Here is a 14,661-nt window from a genome sequence, read left to right as displayed (position 1 = left end):
TTTAGACTGCCTTTATCTCTTTTTTCATAACTCCACTCATAAGTCTTGTTTCTAATCAATCCCCAATTCATGACCTTTGTACATTAGCCATTTCCCCCACTCATTTTCCCTCCACCCTTCTGGCTCTGCTTCCCATTTATAATTCTTTCACCTAGCCCCATTGTTCCTAAATATCCATCATTCCTTGGATATACCTATCCCTTCTCCATCCCAACATGAACATTTAGATTTCCATCCTTTAAAAGTGATTCCTGCCTTGTTACTCTATCACTGTATGGTGTAGTCTACACCTTCACTGAAGAATAATTTTCAGAAACGTTGAGGTGGGAAGAGTGAAAAAAGAACTTCTGTCTAGAGAGGAGTCTCAGGGTCCTATATTGTAACAGATTGGAATTCATAAATGAAAGACAGGGCCAGATAAAAGATGGAAATTAGGGCACAGGAGTCAAAAAAGACAGAGACTTGGTTGAAAGTTATAGAAACAGGGGTGAATAGTATCAGGACCAGAAACAATCGACTATCATCTGGTCAGTTCGTAAAAGTTCATAAAAGAACTATGTCATTTAGAGGAAGTTATTCAGCCTTACTACAAACTTTTGTTGCCCTGACCCTGATTTAGACCTGGTGCATTGAGACCTAGGACTTTGGAAGAAGTTGATGGGAGAGGTTTGCCTCATTACAAGATTTGATATAGGTTAGGGCCATCTCACCCCATAAGTCAGTTTTCTATTGAACCTCAAAGATGGGGGATGAGAGTCAGACATCATGATTTAGTGGAAAACACATTGGTTTTAGACTCAAAGAGCCTGGATCTATGTCCTAACCGACACTGGCAATGTGACTAAGGACAAGGCATTTAATTAAGCTCTCTGAGACTCAAGATCTTCATCCATAAAATGAGGACAAAGCTTGCATTACTTAATTCACAGGTTTTCAGGAGGAAAAACTCTTTGTAAACCACAAAGTGCCAAAGAGATGTGAGTTCTTACTATTATTCTAGAAAGGACAATTGTTCTCTGAGGACATCATGAAAAAAGGATCCAGCTTGCAAGAACTTACTGATCTAGAGTAATGACCAAAGAAAGCTATGGAGTATCTTCTGAAGGATTTTATAAATGATAAATAGATTGCATCTATTAGGTATAGTTTTGCCTGAAGGCAGGGGAATAGACTAGCTGTAGAGGTCCTGTCTAGCTCTGTGGTTCTATGAGCTAATTTTGGTTAATCATTTAAAGTGTAGAGGAGCTGGCTTCTCTAGGGGTAGGAGGGAGGGATTCAGCCCATTCTCTACTCCAACAGGACCAGGTCTGCTTACTCCCAAATGCTTACTCCCAAGGAAGCCTTGGGTTATGATGCCAGCCTTGTCTGTCTTCACCACTCCCAACTAAAGTCAGAAAACAATGTCTGCAGTCTCACCCATCCTTCACTTTTTGCAGAAGGAGAAGGAAAGGTGAAGGTGGGTAATGGAGGAATTCCTGACTCCCTCTTCATTTGAATTTCCAGTTGGGAGTAAGCCTGTAGTCCAAGTTGGGGGCTAGATGTGATTTTGGGAGTATGGGGAAGGAGAAGGTAGATGGAAGAAGGGACTTCCCACTCATTATTAGAATATGAGGAGGCAGGGAAGAGAGAGAGACCTGAGGTGGGTTCCCCAGGTACTGGGGCTCAGCAAAGATAGTAGGTTTGAGGAGAAAAGTGGGACTGGGAGAGGGAGACCGAGGTACCATTGATCATTTTTTTCCTTTGAAATATTACTGTGGTCAGTAGTCAGGAACCAAGCATCTCTGTTGGGGTGGGGATGGGGAGCCATCTAGGGGTGAGGAGCTCCCAAAGGAGGTGTAGGAGCACAATTCAGAGTGGGAAGTAAATTTGTGCTGTTGGGTATAGCCAGGTTTTGTAATGGGTGGTGGAGATGGGAAGGAGGAAAGGGCAATGGTTACACCAGGCTTCTGGAACCACTGGAATATCTCCTTTGTTGGAGCAGAGAGCCTGGAGGGCAATACTGATGTGGATGGTTATAAGGAGGAGGGGGTGGGGGCAGAGGCGGCTGGTGGATGATCTTGACGGGTGTGGCAGGACCTCGAAGGGGAGTGGAGCTGCAGGAGTCAGAGGATGAGGCATAACAGGTGAGTGCCTGACTCAGGAGGGGCTCCATGCGGGCCAGGCAGGGTTTGTCCAGGACAATGACTTTGACAATCTGCTGACACTGCACCAGGGTTCCTGGGGGGGTGGGTGGCGGTGGTGGCAGCAGGTCCCTTGGGGAATTAGGAGGCAGCCCTGGCGATGATGGTGGTGGTGGCGGTGGCGGTGGCGGCACTCCCCTCTCGGGCCCCAGCGTGGAGTTGTGCTGGTACGTTTGAAGCCTGTTGTGAATTGACACCTAGTTTAGAAACAGCCAGAGAAGCATGACATGTTACATGACCAATTCCCAGCTGCTAGGACTGGCTACCCTAAGCCTCCACCCCTACCCCAACCCCACAGCCCATCCAACCACTCCTATGCCCTCAGCCCCACAGTCTTCCCACTGGACTTGGAGTCAGAAGGTTTCATTTTAAGGACAGGCTTTTCCTTCTTGCTAACTGAGTTTAGTCTCTTTTTTCTCCCAAGACTTCACTTTCCTCATTATAAAAATAGGAGGTTGGACTAAAATTCTAGTGTCTCCTCCAATTTGAAAAATCTTCCCTTTGTTCCTTTTATTGTTCTGAAGGCTAGAGATCAAAGTGTCTGAGGTCTAATCTTGATTCTACCATGAGGAGTCACTGTGGCATATGCCAACCCCCCAAAACCCCACACCCCCAAACCAGCCCTGGTAGTCTGGAGCCTTGGAGTCTAGTCTCAGTTCTGCTCCTATTTGGGGCTGTAGGACCTGGGTAAGGCCCTCCCCACTAAGAATCTCAGGTTTTTTTTTAATCTGTAAAATAAGAAGCTTTCTAAAGTTGTTTTGTACTCTAAAATCCTAACATCTTGTCATGTGGTCTTGGTCAAATGACTGAACCTCTTAAAATTAGTTTTTCTCCCTGCCTTTGCCTCACTCTAGAAGGAATAGTCATCCCAGTCTCCCTTCCAGTCTCACAAAGGTGTTATGATGAAAAAAAGGTCAGATGTATTGACAGAGTTCGAGCCTCTCAAAGTTCCCCTGTGTTTGGGCTAAGGAGGACCTACAAATCCCTGCATGTCTGGCACTCTAGAGTTTACTTATTTATTTATTTAGTACCCTCCCACCCCCCTTTCTCCACTCCACACTCTTCTCATACTCATCAGGTTCAAGAAACATTAATTCCCAAAGCAGAGTCTGATTTTTGATTTTTTCAAATAGAGGGCTCTTTCATTTAAAGCTCAACAGAATGTCTTTCTGAGATTCTGGACTGATTTGTTTAGATGATGGATAGCTAGGGAAAAAAATCTGAGTGTCCCAGAAGGAGTGAAAAGAATACTGGATTAAATATTAGGAGACTTGGGTTTAACCTCCAGCTCTGTTGCTTATCTTGGACAAGTCATTTAATAACTGGATTTAATATAGAACTTTAAAGTTTGCAAAAACACTTTACATTAATTTTCTCATAAAAGTCTCAAAACAACCTGCTGAGATAGGTACAATGAGTATTTTTATCCCCATTTTATAGATGAGGAAACTGAGGCTTAGCAGGATTAAGTGACTTTCCCATAGTCTGAACTGAACCTCAGCTCTCTCATTTGTGAAGTGAGAGCTATATTGTCTAGGATTCTAAGATTCTAAGCAAATTAATGAACAAGGGAAATTCTCCATTATCCATAGGGGAAGTTTGTAGTTTTCCTTTATATGGACAGTGTGGGTTAAAAGGTGAAGAGAGAGGAGAAAGAAAGAATTGGCTAAATCGCAAATTTTTGAGAATTCCCCTGGGACACAGTGTTTTTCCTAATAGGTCTACCTGATTAAGAGCCCTTGTATCTCAAACATCTGTCACCTTGGTTTAGCTCATCTTTCAGGTACATTTCTTGCTAGGACAATATGTTTTCTCCCAATCCCTGCCCTCTGGAGATAGCTGTCTTGGTTATGAAAGAACATCAGCTAGAGGATAAGAGCAGGAAGAATGTGTCTGTGGTTTTATGGAGAAGTTAGGATCATGATGTATCAATTTTATCCCGGGTTCTGAGTCCTAATCCACAGGTTCTCAACCTCTGTACCTTTTGGGAGTAGATGTCTATCATCTCCCCATAGAGCTCTTCCCTCTCTCCTATCTCCAAGGAATATTCTTTGTCACTTTATTTCCCACTTAAACAACCCCTGACAATTACTCATCAATTCCCCCCTCTTCCTTTTTAATTCACTGTCCTTTCCCTCCAGTACCATCTTCTGTCCCTGAAACATGCCCAAAATGGCAGGGAAGTTCCTCCAGCTATCTTACAACTGTTCTGGGAAATACCAAAAGACCAACCATACAGCTTAGCAGGTCAAGTCTTCCTTGTTGTCTGATCCCTTGTCTCTCATCTCTTAGAAAGCTGTTGTTTTTTAATCACTAGGACTGATGGAGGAGACAACAAACCTTTTGTCTTCCCCTGTTGGAGACACTTTCCAGGATGAGATATCATCTATGAAGGAAACTAGGCAAATTTCTATTGTGCCAGAACAATTGCGAAGCTCAAATCCTTGCTACTTCATCTACCTAGATCTCTCAGTGTGAAAATACCTGTATGCTCATATTAAGCAAAAGCTTAATAGAACTCTGATAGTCTTTCTCTGCCTTTTTTCTCCATCTCCCATTTTCCCAGATTCATAGTTCCCTCCCTTCCTTCCAATTCCCCAATGTCTTACCTCCCCCAATATCACTCTTGCCTAACTTGTCCTCTCTTTTCTCTTTTTTTCTGAGCTCTCCTGACCCATTGTTAGTTCCTATCTCCATTTTTTCTTAGATTCAAGAAGGTGTCAAGTGAGGCTGACATGATTTCTTAGAGAAGCCCCCACCATTCATTCACCAGGGCCCTACCCAGTCTCTTCTTCCATCTTTGACAATTGGTAGGTGGAAGGTAAGAAGACTTGTCCATCAAAAACAAAATTCCCTAAGAATTTTGACTCATTGACTCACTTACCCCTCCCCTCAACACTTTTCCCTCCTCACTTCCCTGATGATGAAAGAAAAAAAAAAGGAGGAAAGAAAGTCAAGATGAAACATGGGTAGCAGGTAAGAATAGCTCAGAGAAGATGAAGAAGCGCCTGCCAGAGGGAATCGGCCAGGTAATGAGAAGGGAGGGCAGAGGACAAGGGGTTTGGTAGGGGAATCAACTGACAGGCCATGGGGGCAGCAAAGACAAGACTCTGCATAGGAAGAAAGAGCCTAGCAGGGGCCCTGGAGCTGGCTGAGGGAGATGGGCAGCCTTGCAGATAGTCACATGGCCCTTTAGGGCAGAACTAGGAGGGAACAACTACATACCAGTTTGATTGTTCTCTGGACAGGTCAGACTGTATGTGGGATGGGGTGAGGTGGGGATTGATAGAACAGATGGATGAGTTGGGAACTTGTGTTTATCTGCAAGGCTAGGCAATGGGCAGCTGCAGGAAGATGCAAGGGGTGGATGGAATACCCACCCTGGAGGGGTTGGGTTGTCAACAGATGGGGCTAGAAGCTCCTCTTGTGTAAAGGTGCCTCCTTCAGAAAGAGGTATGAGGGGGACAGAAAGAGGCATGTGGCAGGCTGGGGGTCAGGAACCAGAGAGGTAATTATGATCTACTAGGACTTCCCAGAGATGAGGCAGGTTTAGTGAATATCTCCTCCCACATATCAGGGAGGAGAAACATCTAGCTGTTCAGGGAGAGGCAGAGCATCTCCCAGCTGTTTGGAACAGCAGGGGAGGACAGATTGTTTGGAGATAGGAATTGTTTGACTATTGGCTGTGGAATGAAAGGAAGTCTCTTCTGATAAAGAGAGATGGAGGGTATGAGAGACTCAAGGCAGCTTTCCATAGTAGGGATTATGGATTTATTGACCAACAGAGTCAGGTGATCTCTGCCCAGCAAGTGGGAAAAAGTCTTATGATGCCAGACCCTGGGCTAGAATTAACAGAATCAATACTTCAGGGTCCATGCCTCACTGAAAAAGTGTAATTGGGACAAGGCAATGGCCAGATGCTATTGCTTCCCTATCCCTCTCTACCCTCCCTACTCCCAAGAAAGTACACATTTCCCCATTAACACCTCACTTATTCTTTGAGAGTACTTTCTTTGGGGAAGGGACATCCCAGGTGGGAAGGATAGCAAAATATTCAGATGGGAAATACTCATGTACAGGTTTTCAAATAAAAATCAAGTATTCCTTCAATGGCCCCTTGCCTTCTGCTTCCTCAGGGACAATAGACCCTAAAGTGGCAAAGTTCAATCCTTAAGAAACTGCCCCACTGGAGGCTAATCTACTTTCCTTTTTGGAGATAATTACTCATGGATGAGCACAGACTCCTTTTTTCTGGAGGGGTGAGAGAAAGGACAAGGGATAGCCTAGAAGTATCTAGAAAGTCAGGTAGTAGGAGAGTTTGAGAGAAGGATCTTTGGGTTCTTTGAGAAAATAAGTATTCTGCCTGCTAGGGAATAGGGCTTGGTAGGAGGCATCCTCATGGGAGAGCCTAGCAGCTCCATTTCCATGGGGTTAATCTGGGAGCTCAGCCCCGAGCGTCACATGTCTCGGGGGAAGGAAAAAGGACAAAAACAGGTGGAAGATGCTTGTGGCTTAATTTAGCGTGGCAATAGTGGCATTACCCATGCTAGCAGTAACTTTTAATTGTATCTCTCGAAATTGGTAAAATGGTCAGTCGGGCTGGGGAGGCATTGATTAATACCTGAGAAGAGAAACAACAGAGAAGGTGAGAAGAACAGGATGGGGAGGGAGGGAGAGAATTACTCACCTCAGCAACGAGGCCTCTACTTACCTCCACTGTGCTGTCCATCGCCTTCTCAGTAGCTTCCCTTTTGGTGGCTTTGAAAAGAAAGATCATGACACTTGAATTTTAATCTGGTGCTGCAAGCCCCAATTCTCCTTCTTCCTTCAAAACACATTTGCAACTTGGCATGTACAGGAAGCTGGAACCCATAGATTACTAAGTCTATAGGAAGGCTACTCTGAAGACTCATTATACTATGGTGTGAGCTTGGGTCTGTGAAATTTATACCAGAAGATTGACCTAAATGAGGTGTATCATAAAGGAAATTGGACATGAGGGAATATACTGCTTTGGCCATTGAAATTCATGGGCAGTGTATTTAGGCATAGAAGGGTTGGGATCTGTTTGTATAAAGAGAAAGGATTATGAACATGGCTCAACCATGTATCTGCTGAAATATTGATGTAAATAAAAGACTGATAATTATATAAAGTCTTTAAAGGCAGTCTATACAGTATATAGAGGCAGATGTTTAAGTTCTGTCTTCTGAACATCAGCTTTGAGCTTATAATTCTGTCATCCATATGTATATGCAAACAAAAATACATACATGCACCTATCCACCCATCTAAGTATCTATATATCTTTGTATCTATTCATCCAATTATCTCTATCTATCTATCTATCTATCTATCTATCTATCTATCATCTATCTATCTTTCTTACTTATCAGGTAAAGAGCTCATTAAAGAAAGAGACAATATCCATTCTTTATTCTAATTTACAAGACCCTATTAAATTTTTATGATCCTTCTGGGACCATATGTCTCTAATCCAACAGTCTAGATAAAGGGCCTCTGACCAACAAGAGAACAGAAGAAATCCTAGAGGATAAGACAGCTGAGTCTCTTGATCTTTTAACTCCCCAAATGACCAATTTCCTCTCTTAGTTTCTATCCTTTTTTCCTCCTCCAAAAAAGTATAATTACTGCTATTACACAAAGGAAAATTCCATTTCTAGGTAGGGGGTTTTGGGAAATGAATGAAAAGCCACCCTATATGTCAGAATCACTGGACTCTTGTCTATGCTCTCTCTTGACAGGAAAAAAATCTCGTTCAGGTGAGTCAACATTTTGGGTCACTTTTCCTTCAGTAAAAATGAAAGTTTTTTTCTCCCCTTCCTGTAAACTTAGAGTTCTTCCTTAGAACAGAGAAGTGAAGGGACATGACATCCTTGGACAATTGGTGAAAAGCCTTACACTTGCCTAGAATAATGAAGCTAGTAAATCAAAGATGGAAGTAAGCTAGGGTGGGATAGAAAGTGTCTATGAGTAAATATCTAGTATTGAAATTTAGTACAAATTTAGTACATAACTAGTTATGTAGATAAGTACTGAACCATGAACCCACCACACAAGGCAAAATTACTGAAGACCCAATAAGAAATGGATCTCAGATCAGATTCAGTTATAGCCAATGATATTACCATAAGTCTCAATGTAACAGAATAATTTTCAACCTTCAGATAAAAAAACAACTCATATATTAGCAATAGTTGAGTAAATTGTTATGACCCTGTGGTGACTATCTGCCTGGCTCAGTCTCCCATTCACAATTCTGAACTAGGGCCTACTGACCACCATGGTCAGTAAGAAATCCCAGAGGACCAGGCAGCTGAACTCCTGAACTTTGAAACTCAAGAATGACCACTTTCCTCTCTTTGACTCTTTATCTTTTTTCCCCCTTCATTTCTCTCCATCATTTTCTAGTTATGTGATTCTGAATAAGTTACTCCAATCCAATCCAATAAGCATTTAAACTTAATTTCTCTGAGACTTGGTTTCTATATAATGGGGCTAATAAAACTCCAACTACCTACTTCACAAAATTATTAGAAGGAAAAGTATGTTGTAAACCTTAAATCTCTCTATAAATGTCAGGTGTTATAGAAGAATTCTAGATAATTATTCTAGTTGTTTCAATAGGTTTTAAACCCTGTTTCTTTTCCTTATTTTCTTTTTGTTTAAAGTAGAAGAGGAGAAGGGGGAAATTGTCTTCTGGTTGTTCCTAGTGATCTAGGATAGACCATCTAAGGGTGATAGGGAGAAGGAAGGGTCAGGGACCTATGGGTAAAACCAACACAAATTTGCCCTCACTTGAATTTGTGGAAATGAATAATTTGTGAAAAGATTTTAAAAATTGCATTAAAGGGTAGTCTGGAAAATATAATGCCAACTGTGCTAAAATGTAGAAGAGGAAAATCAACCTGAGTTCTCTCCTTTTATTTCTACAGATGAGAAAACCAAGGTCTAGGGAGATATAGAGTGGCTTATACCATGTTATTTAACTTGTGAAAAAATGCACAGCTGAGGCACTAAAATGAATGGGAGATCAGGACACCTCTCTCATTCTTGCCTCCTTTCCTTAAGTCACCAAACTATATTATTCTCCTGGAGTTTCTAAAAAAATTCCTTTGTTTTGGTCTGAATAACCACCAATACACTTATGGGCACTGCTATTTTTCAAAAAGACCTGAACAAGACACCCTAGAAGACAGAATAACTGGGCCCTTCCTTTTCTCCAGTGACTGGTAACGAAAGTCAGCTTTTGGAGTCTCAGTTTTCACTTCAGTAAAAATGGAATTTTTTCCTTCCTCTGTGAGCTTGGAGCTCTTCATTAGAAAGGGACAATGAGATACATGGAAATTGCTTCTTTCAAAATAATTTTCCAGGAAATCAAAGCTATTATTCTTGGGGTTTTTTTTTTTTTTTAGGTTTTTGCAAGGCAATGAGGTTAAGTGATTTGCCCAAGATCACACAGCTAGGTAATTATTAAGTGTCTGAGGCCGGATTTGAACTCATGTTTTCCTGACTCTAGGGCTAGTGCTCTATACACTATGTCACCTAACTGCCCCTCAAAACTATTATTCTTGATGGAGCTCCTCATAGAGTTCAAAGTTCTGGGATTTTTCTGCAGCTAGGTGAGGGAGACAAGAGTTCAAAGGATCTGGCCTTGGACAGCCAAGACTTTGAGAGGTTGTTTACCTGTAGGAGATCCTTGTTTTGACTGTGGGTCAGGTTGCGTTCCACTGGACTTAAATGAAAGAGTCTTGGTTCCATGCTGCTTCTCTAGCTCCCCTGGGGGATAGGAGAAGAGAGTAAAAAGACAGAAAATAAAAGATAGAGGTTGGGAAGAGCTGGAACGAGAAACTTTAAGGGGAAGGGAGAGAGGAAAAGGAGCAACAGCATCTAAAAAAGAGCCATGAGAAGCAAAAACTGAGATCAGGGCTGAGAAGTGGCCTCCAGAGGAGATGAGACTTCCTAAATTTACTTCTCCAGTCAGAGCAGTACTGGACACAGTCAAACTTGTTAAGAATTTGGTCCTGAGGTCTAATTCTCAGGGAATTAAAGATATTAAGATCAATGATGGTGCTTTGGAATTCTCCTTTGCCCTTAAATAAATACATTTTTTAAAATTGAAGTCCCCCCCCCCCGACAAAGATTCAGTTTAGTTTTTTTCAGTTGTGCTTGATTTGGGATTTTTTAAAATAAAGATATTGGAGTAGTTTGCCATTTTCTTCTCCACCTCATTTGACAGCTGAGGAAACTGAGGCAAACTGGATTAAGTGACTTGCCTGTACTCACATAGTTAATCAATGTCTAAGGTCAGATTTGAACTCAGGAAGATGAATCTTCCTGATTCTTAGGCTTGGTGCTGTATCCACTGTACCACCTAGCTGTCCATTTTTAAAGAATTGTTCTATTTGTTTCCAAGATATTTTTTCCATAATGATTTCCTTTTTCATCTCCCCTTCCTTGTTTTTTCCTTAATTTTTTTCTTTGACTTTTCTTGTGTTTTCTCTTGACCCATCTCTTGTTTTCCCTGTAGTGTCACACTTTCATTTACTCCTTTGCTCTTTGCATTATCTGAATAAGATGATTAGTACTTTATAACCAGATATCGATGCATTCATAATTCCTAGAGAGATATTTTACTTTTGATTAGAAAAGGCAAGAGGATCTAGAACTCCTCCAAACACCTACTTCAATTCCTCATCATGATGGGTGTGGGGCACCTATGTTATCACAATGCAAGTTTTCAGGTGCCAGGAAAAGCACAATGACATACATATCTGTCATCCAAGGCCTGGAATGGCTAAATTTAAATAGGTTCATGAGAAGGAGGTTATCCCTGGGTAACAAATGTTTTTGGCCTGAGATAGAGAGACCGACACATAAACGTGTGTGCAAACATACATGTATTTGCAGATGCAACCACATATAAGTTTCCACACAGAGATACATCTACACAAGGATACAATTCATGGGGGTTGATTATTAAGGTTTTTTTTTTTTAGTAGAGACTGTGAATTCCATTAGTCAAGTGAGAATTCATATTGATTAATCATGGACTTTTTGAAGGACTGAAATAAATATGTTTCTCAGTTCTTTCCTAAAAAATATGAATTGTATTTAGCATCATTAGGTCCAGGAAGATTTGTGCAGAGGACATTTACATAGTTTCCATTATATTTTCTATACTTTATTCAGATCAGAACAGAATCTGAGCCAAGGTGGTATTCCTGAACCAATCTATTCTTCTCAAGGGAAGAATATCTGAAAAAAAATGTTATTTTTAGTTTTTAAATAGATTGTAGAAATGAATCCTAGAAAGGAAGTTTTAATGAAATACATTTCAGAGACAAAAAATCAATAGAGCTGTTAGATTTTATTTTTAATATGTTTTCTTTTACTTTTTCTTTAAAAATTTACTGAGGTATTTTTTTTTAGGTTTTTTTTTTTTTGCAAGGCAAATGGGGTTAAGTGGCTTGCCCAAGGCCACACAGCTAGGTAATTATTAAATGTCTGAGACCGGATTTGAACCCAGGTACTCCTGACTCCAGGGCCGGTGCTTTATCCACTATGCCACCTAGCCGCCCCTGAGGTATTTTCTAGACTAAAAAGTGTCAGATTAATAATGTTGGAAAGAATCAGAACATAATTTCAGAAGTAGCTCAATTTGAAGAAGGGGAACAATATTTTTTCATTCTCCAAAAATTGTGTCTATATTAATTTAGAAATATTTCCATTCAGTGACTATGACACAGACATGAAGTATATTTTTATCTGAAATTGTTATTCATGTTTCTTTACTTAATTAATTTATCTTTAGTTATCTTTTTCCCCTTAAGAGACATATGTAACATATTACCATATTTAGACTATAAAATTTAATAAATGGACATTCGTGCCAGGCTGGCCAACTGTGTTTATGTTGCTTAAATAAAAAATAATTAGTGAATCACTTTCAACTAGGAACTAAACATAACTTTTACATTAAACTAGATATAAAAATATCATGCCAGCTGCTTCAGAAATGATTACTTTATTTGATTGGGGTTCCTTGCTTAAATCTGAGTTGAAGTCTTAACTCTGTTTCTTATTTATTATGCAAGCTCTCTGAAACTCATTTTTCTCATTCTCAGACTACTTACCTTAAAGGGTTGTAAAAGCCCTTTATAAACAACTATTATTCATTAAGCATGTGTGCACTTGAAAAAGGAAAAAAAATAAGCACTATAATTATTTATTGTCTACTTTTTAGACTGCTCTGTTTGGGTGGGATGCAAAGAGATGCAAAGAAAAAGGAAAGGCAGAAAGAGTCATATTTGAGGGTGTCTGTGTGTGTTTGTGTGTGTGTGTGTGTGTGTGTGTGTGTGTGGTGAAAGGCTAAAGTTGCTAAAAGAACAAGACTCTCTGCCCTCCTAGAAGATTCTGTTTCTTTCTCTTTCCTCCTTCCTTTTTCCTCTTTCCCTCTTTCTCCCTCCCCATTCCCACTCCCAAAGAAAATCCTTCCTTGCTCTTCCCTTCCCCTGTGTAGTCTTGCAATACATTAGCGGCCTTACATTCAATTCGGATCTGCTCCAGCTCTGTGACCTCAGCAATGGATTCTTTCAAGTCTTCCACAAACTTCTGCAAATCTTCTGATCCCAGAGCACAGAAATGCAATACCTGCTTCTTTTCTGAGCCTGAAACTGGGATCACTAGGGTGATGCCATGGGAGTGATCTGAAAAATGAATAGAGAGACCCCCCACATAGAGTGAGAAAGGAAAACAGGAAGTCTCAGGGAGACCTGGCCCTTTGGCAGGACTTGCCCTCTACCCCCAAAGTCATCTCATTAATAACCCTCCTTTCCTCTTCCCTACACACCCCCTTAAACTATCACCCACTGTCCTCAGCTCCAGCTTTGAGACAGACTTACACTCATTCTCAAAAAGGTGGAACTGCATCCCTAGCAGGCCCACTGATTTGCAGAAAGTATATGTAGAGGAGGTCTTCTTCTTTGGGCAAAGCTTGAGGATCTGCCCAAGAAAAAAAGTCAGATACATGCACACATATATACATGCACAGATGCATCAAAGTACATAAAAGATGCTGCTGATATTCACATAAAAAACAGATTCAGACAGACAGACAGATACCCTCGTAAAAATACACACACACACACACACACACACACACACACACACACACCAAAGTTAGAGAACCAGCCTTTCCTCAAGGCCCAAGTCTTCTTCCCAGTCTCACTATTACTTTGTGAAACCTTTTGCACACCTCTTCCCCCTTCCATGTCTTTCTTTATGGATAATAATAGTTGTGACACTTTTACTAACTAGAAAGGACAATAGGGCTGGCAACTGAATTTGAGAGAAATGGACCTCATCTGATCCCTTGGAAGTCTCCTTTCCCCAGGGAAAGCCAGCTACTTATACATATTATAACATGACCTCATCACAGAACTCCTGAATTTCAGAGCTAGAAGAGGTCCTTTAGACTAATGACTGGCCTGGGATGTTTCAGAAAAACTCTCTGTTACTTTAGGTCTTTGATTGGCATGGAGATGATCTCTTGTTGAGGATGTTTTAGGGGGGATTCCTGTTTAGGTTCATTATAAGAATTCCACAAAACTTCCCCAACAAGTGGCCATCCAGTCTCTGATCGAAGACCAGAATGATGGAAAACTCACTAACTTCTGAGACAGCCCATCCCACTTTTTGAGAGATGTAAATGATGGAAAGGTTTTATATGTGCATATGTAAACATACATTTATGCTTATAAACATAATGTGGAGGAATATCTTATAGTGGATAAGATGGAAAGAGGGTAAGGAAGGAAGTAATGAGAAAAATGAAAGGAAGGAGAGAGTGAGAAGAGAGGGAGAGGGAAGAGAGACAGAGAAGAGGAAGAAATGAAGGGAAGGAGAAAGAAAGGAGGAGATACATAGAAAGAAAGAAGATAGAGAGAGGGAGAGAGGAGAAAGAGAGAGGGAAGAAATGGGGGAGAGAGAGGGAGAGAAGGGGTAAAGGGGGAGGAAGAAGGAAAAAGAGAGAGGGGCAGGAGAAGAGGGAGGCTCCTTTGAGGGAAGACCTAAGCCCTCCCAGGTCCAGAGGTCTTCTCACCACCAGCAGGTCATTGAAGAGGAACACCTCCCTTTGGTGAGCTGCCTGCTTCTGTAGCTTGTTCACATCAGTCACCTCAAAGAGACGGCTGCAGCAGACCAGGCGGCGGTGTGGGACTGACAGCACCTGGGCAGAGAGGAGAAGAATTCAGGCTGAGGATGGCAGGAGGGAAGAGGGGGAAGGAATATTTCCTAACCACAGACTCAGATTCAGAATTTTAGAGCTAGAAAGAGACCTTTAGATCATTTTGTCCAACTCTCACTTTAAATATGGAGAAATTGAGGCCCAGAAAAATTAAATGATCTGTTCAGAATCACAAACACCATGGAGAGCCAAGAGCTGAACCCCTAGTCTTTT

At 41.2% G+C, this 14,661-nt stretch overlaps 1 protein-coding gene across 2 annotated transcripts in view; it reads right to left on the bottom strand.

Annotated features, from left to right (window-relative positions):
* Positions 1-1,102: 1,102 nt before the first annotated feature.
* The window catches only part of IQSEC3 (IQ motif and Sec7 domain ArfGEF 3), a 143,713-nt gene continuing 130,154 nt past the window's right edge, over positions 1,103-14,661 (bottom strand). Inside the window, exons 9-14 of one of the 2 annotated variants that reach the window (XM_074195192.1) lie at positions 14,305-14,430; positions 13,106-13,205; positions 12,749-12,910; positions 9,888-9,980; positions 6,892-6,938; positions 1,103-2,377 (exon numbers count right to left, since the gene is read on the bottom strand). In XM_074195192.1, the coding sequence (XP_074051293.1) occupies positions 1,934-2,377; positions 6,892-6,938; positions 9,888-9,980; positions 12,749-12,910; positions 13,106-13,205; positions 14,305-14,430 (972 nt within the window). In that variant the 3' untranslated portion in view covers positions 1,103-1,933. Of the gene's footprint in view, positions 2,378-6,726; positions 6,802-6,891; positions 6,939-9,887; positions 9,981-12,748; positions 12,911-13,105; positions 13,206-14,304; positions 14,431-14,661 lie in introns of those variants that run through there. The other variant, XM_074195193.1, reaches the window with a different exon arrangement.

Source organism: Macrotis lagotis, chromosome 7, assembly GCF_037893015.1.
Source record: "Macrotis lagotis isolate mMagLag1 chromosome 7, bilby.v1.9.chrom.fasta, whole genome shotgun sequence".
Lineage (NCBI taxonomy): Eukaryota > Metazoa > Chordata > Mammalia > Peramelemorphia > Peramelidae > Macrotis > Macrotis lagotis.
The sequence above is the reverse complement of the archived record's forward strand: the minus strand, read 5'-3'. Positions and strand labels throughout refer to the sequence as shown.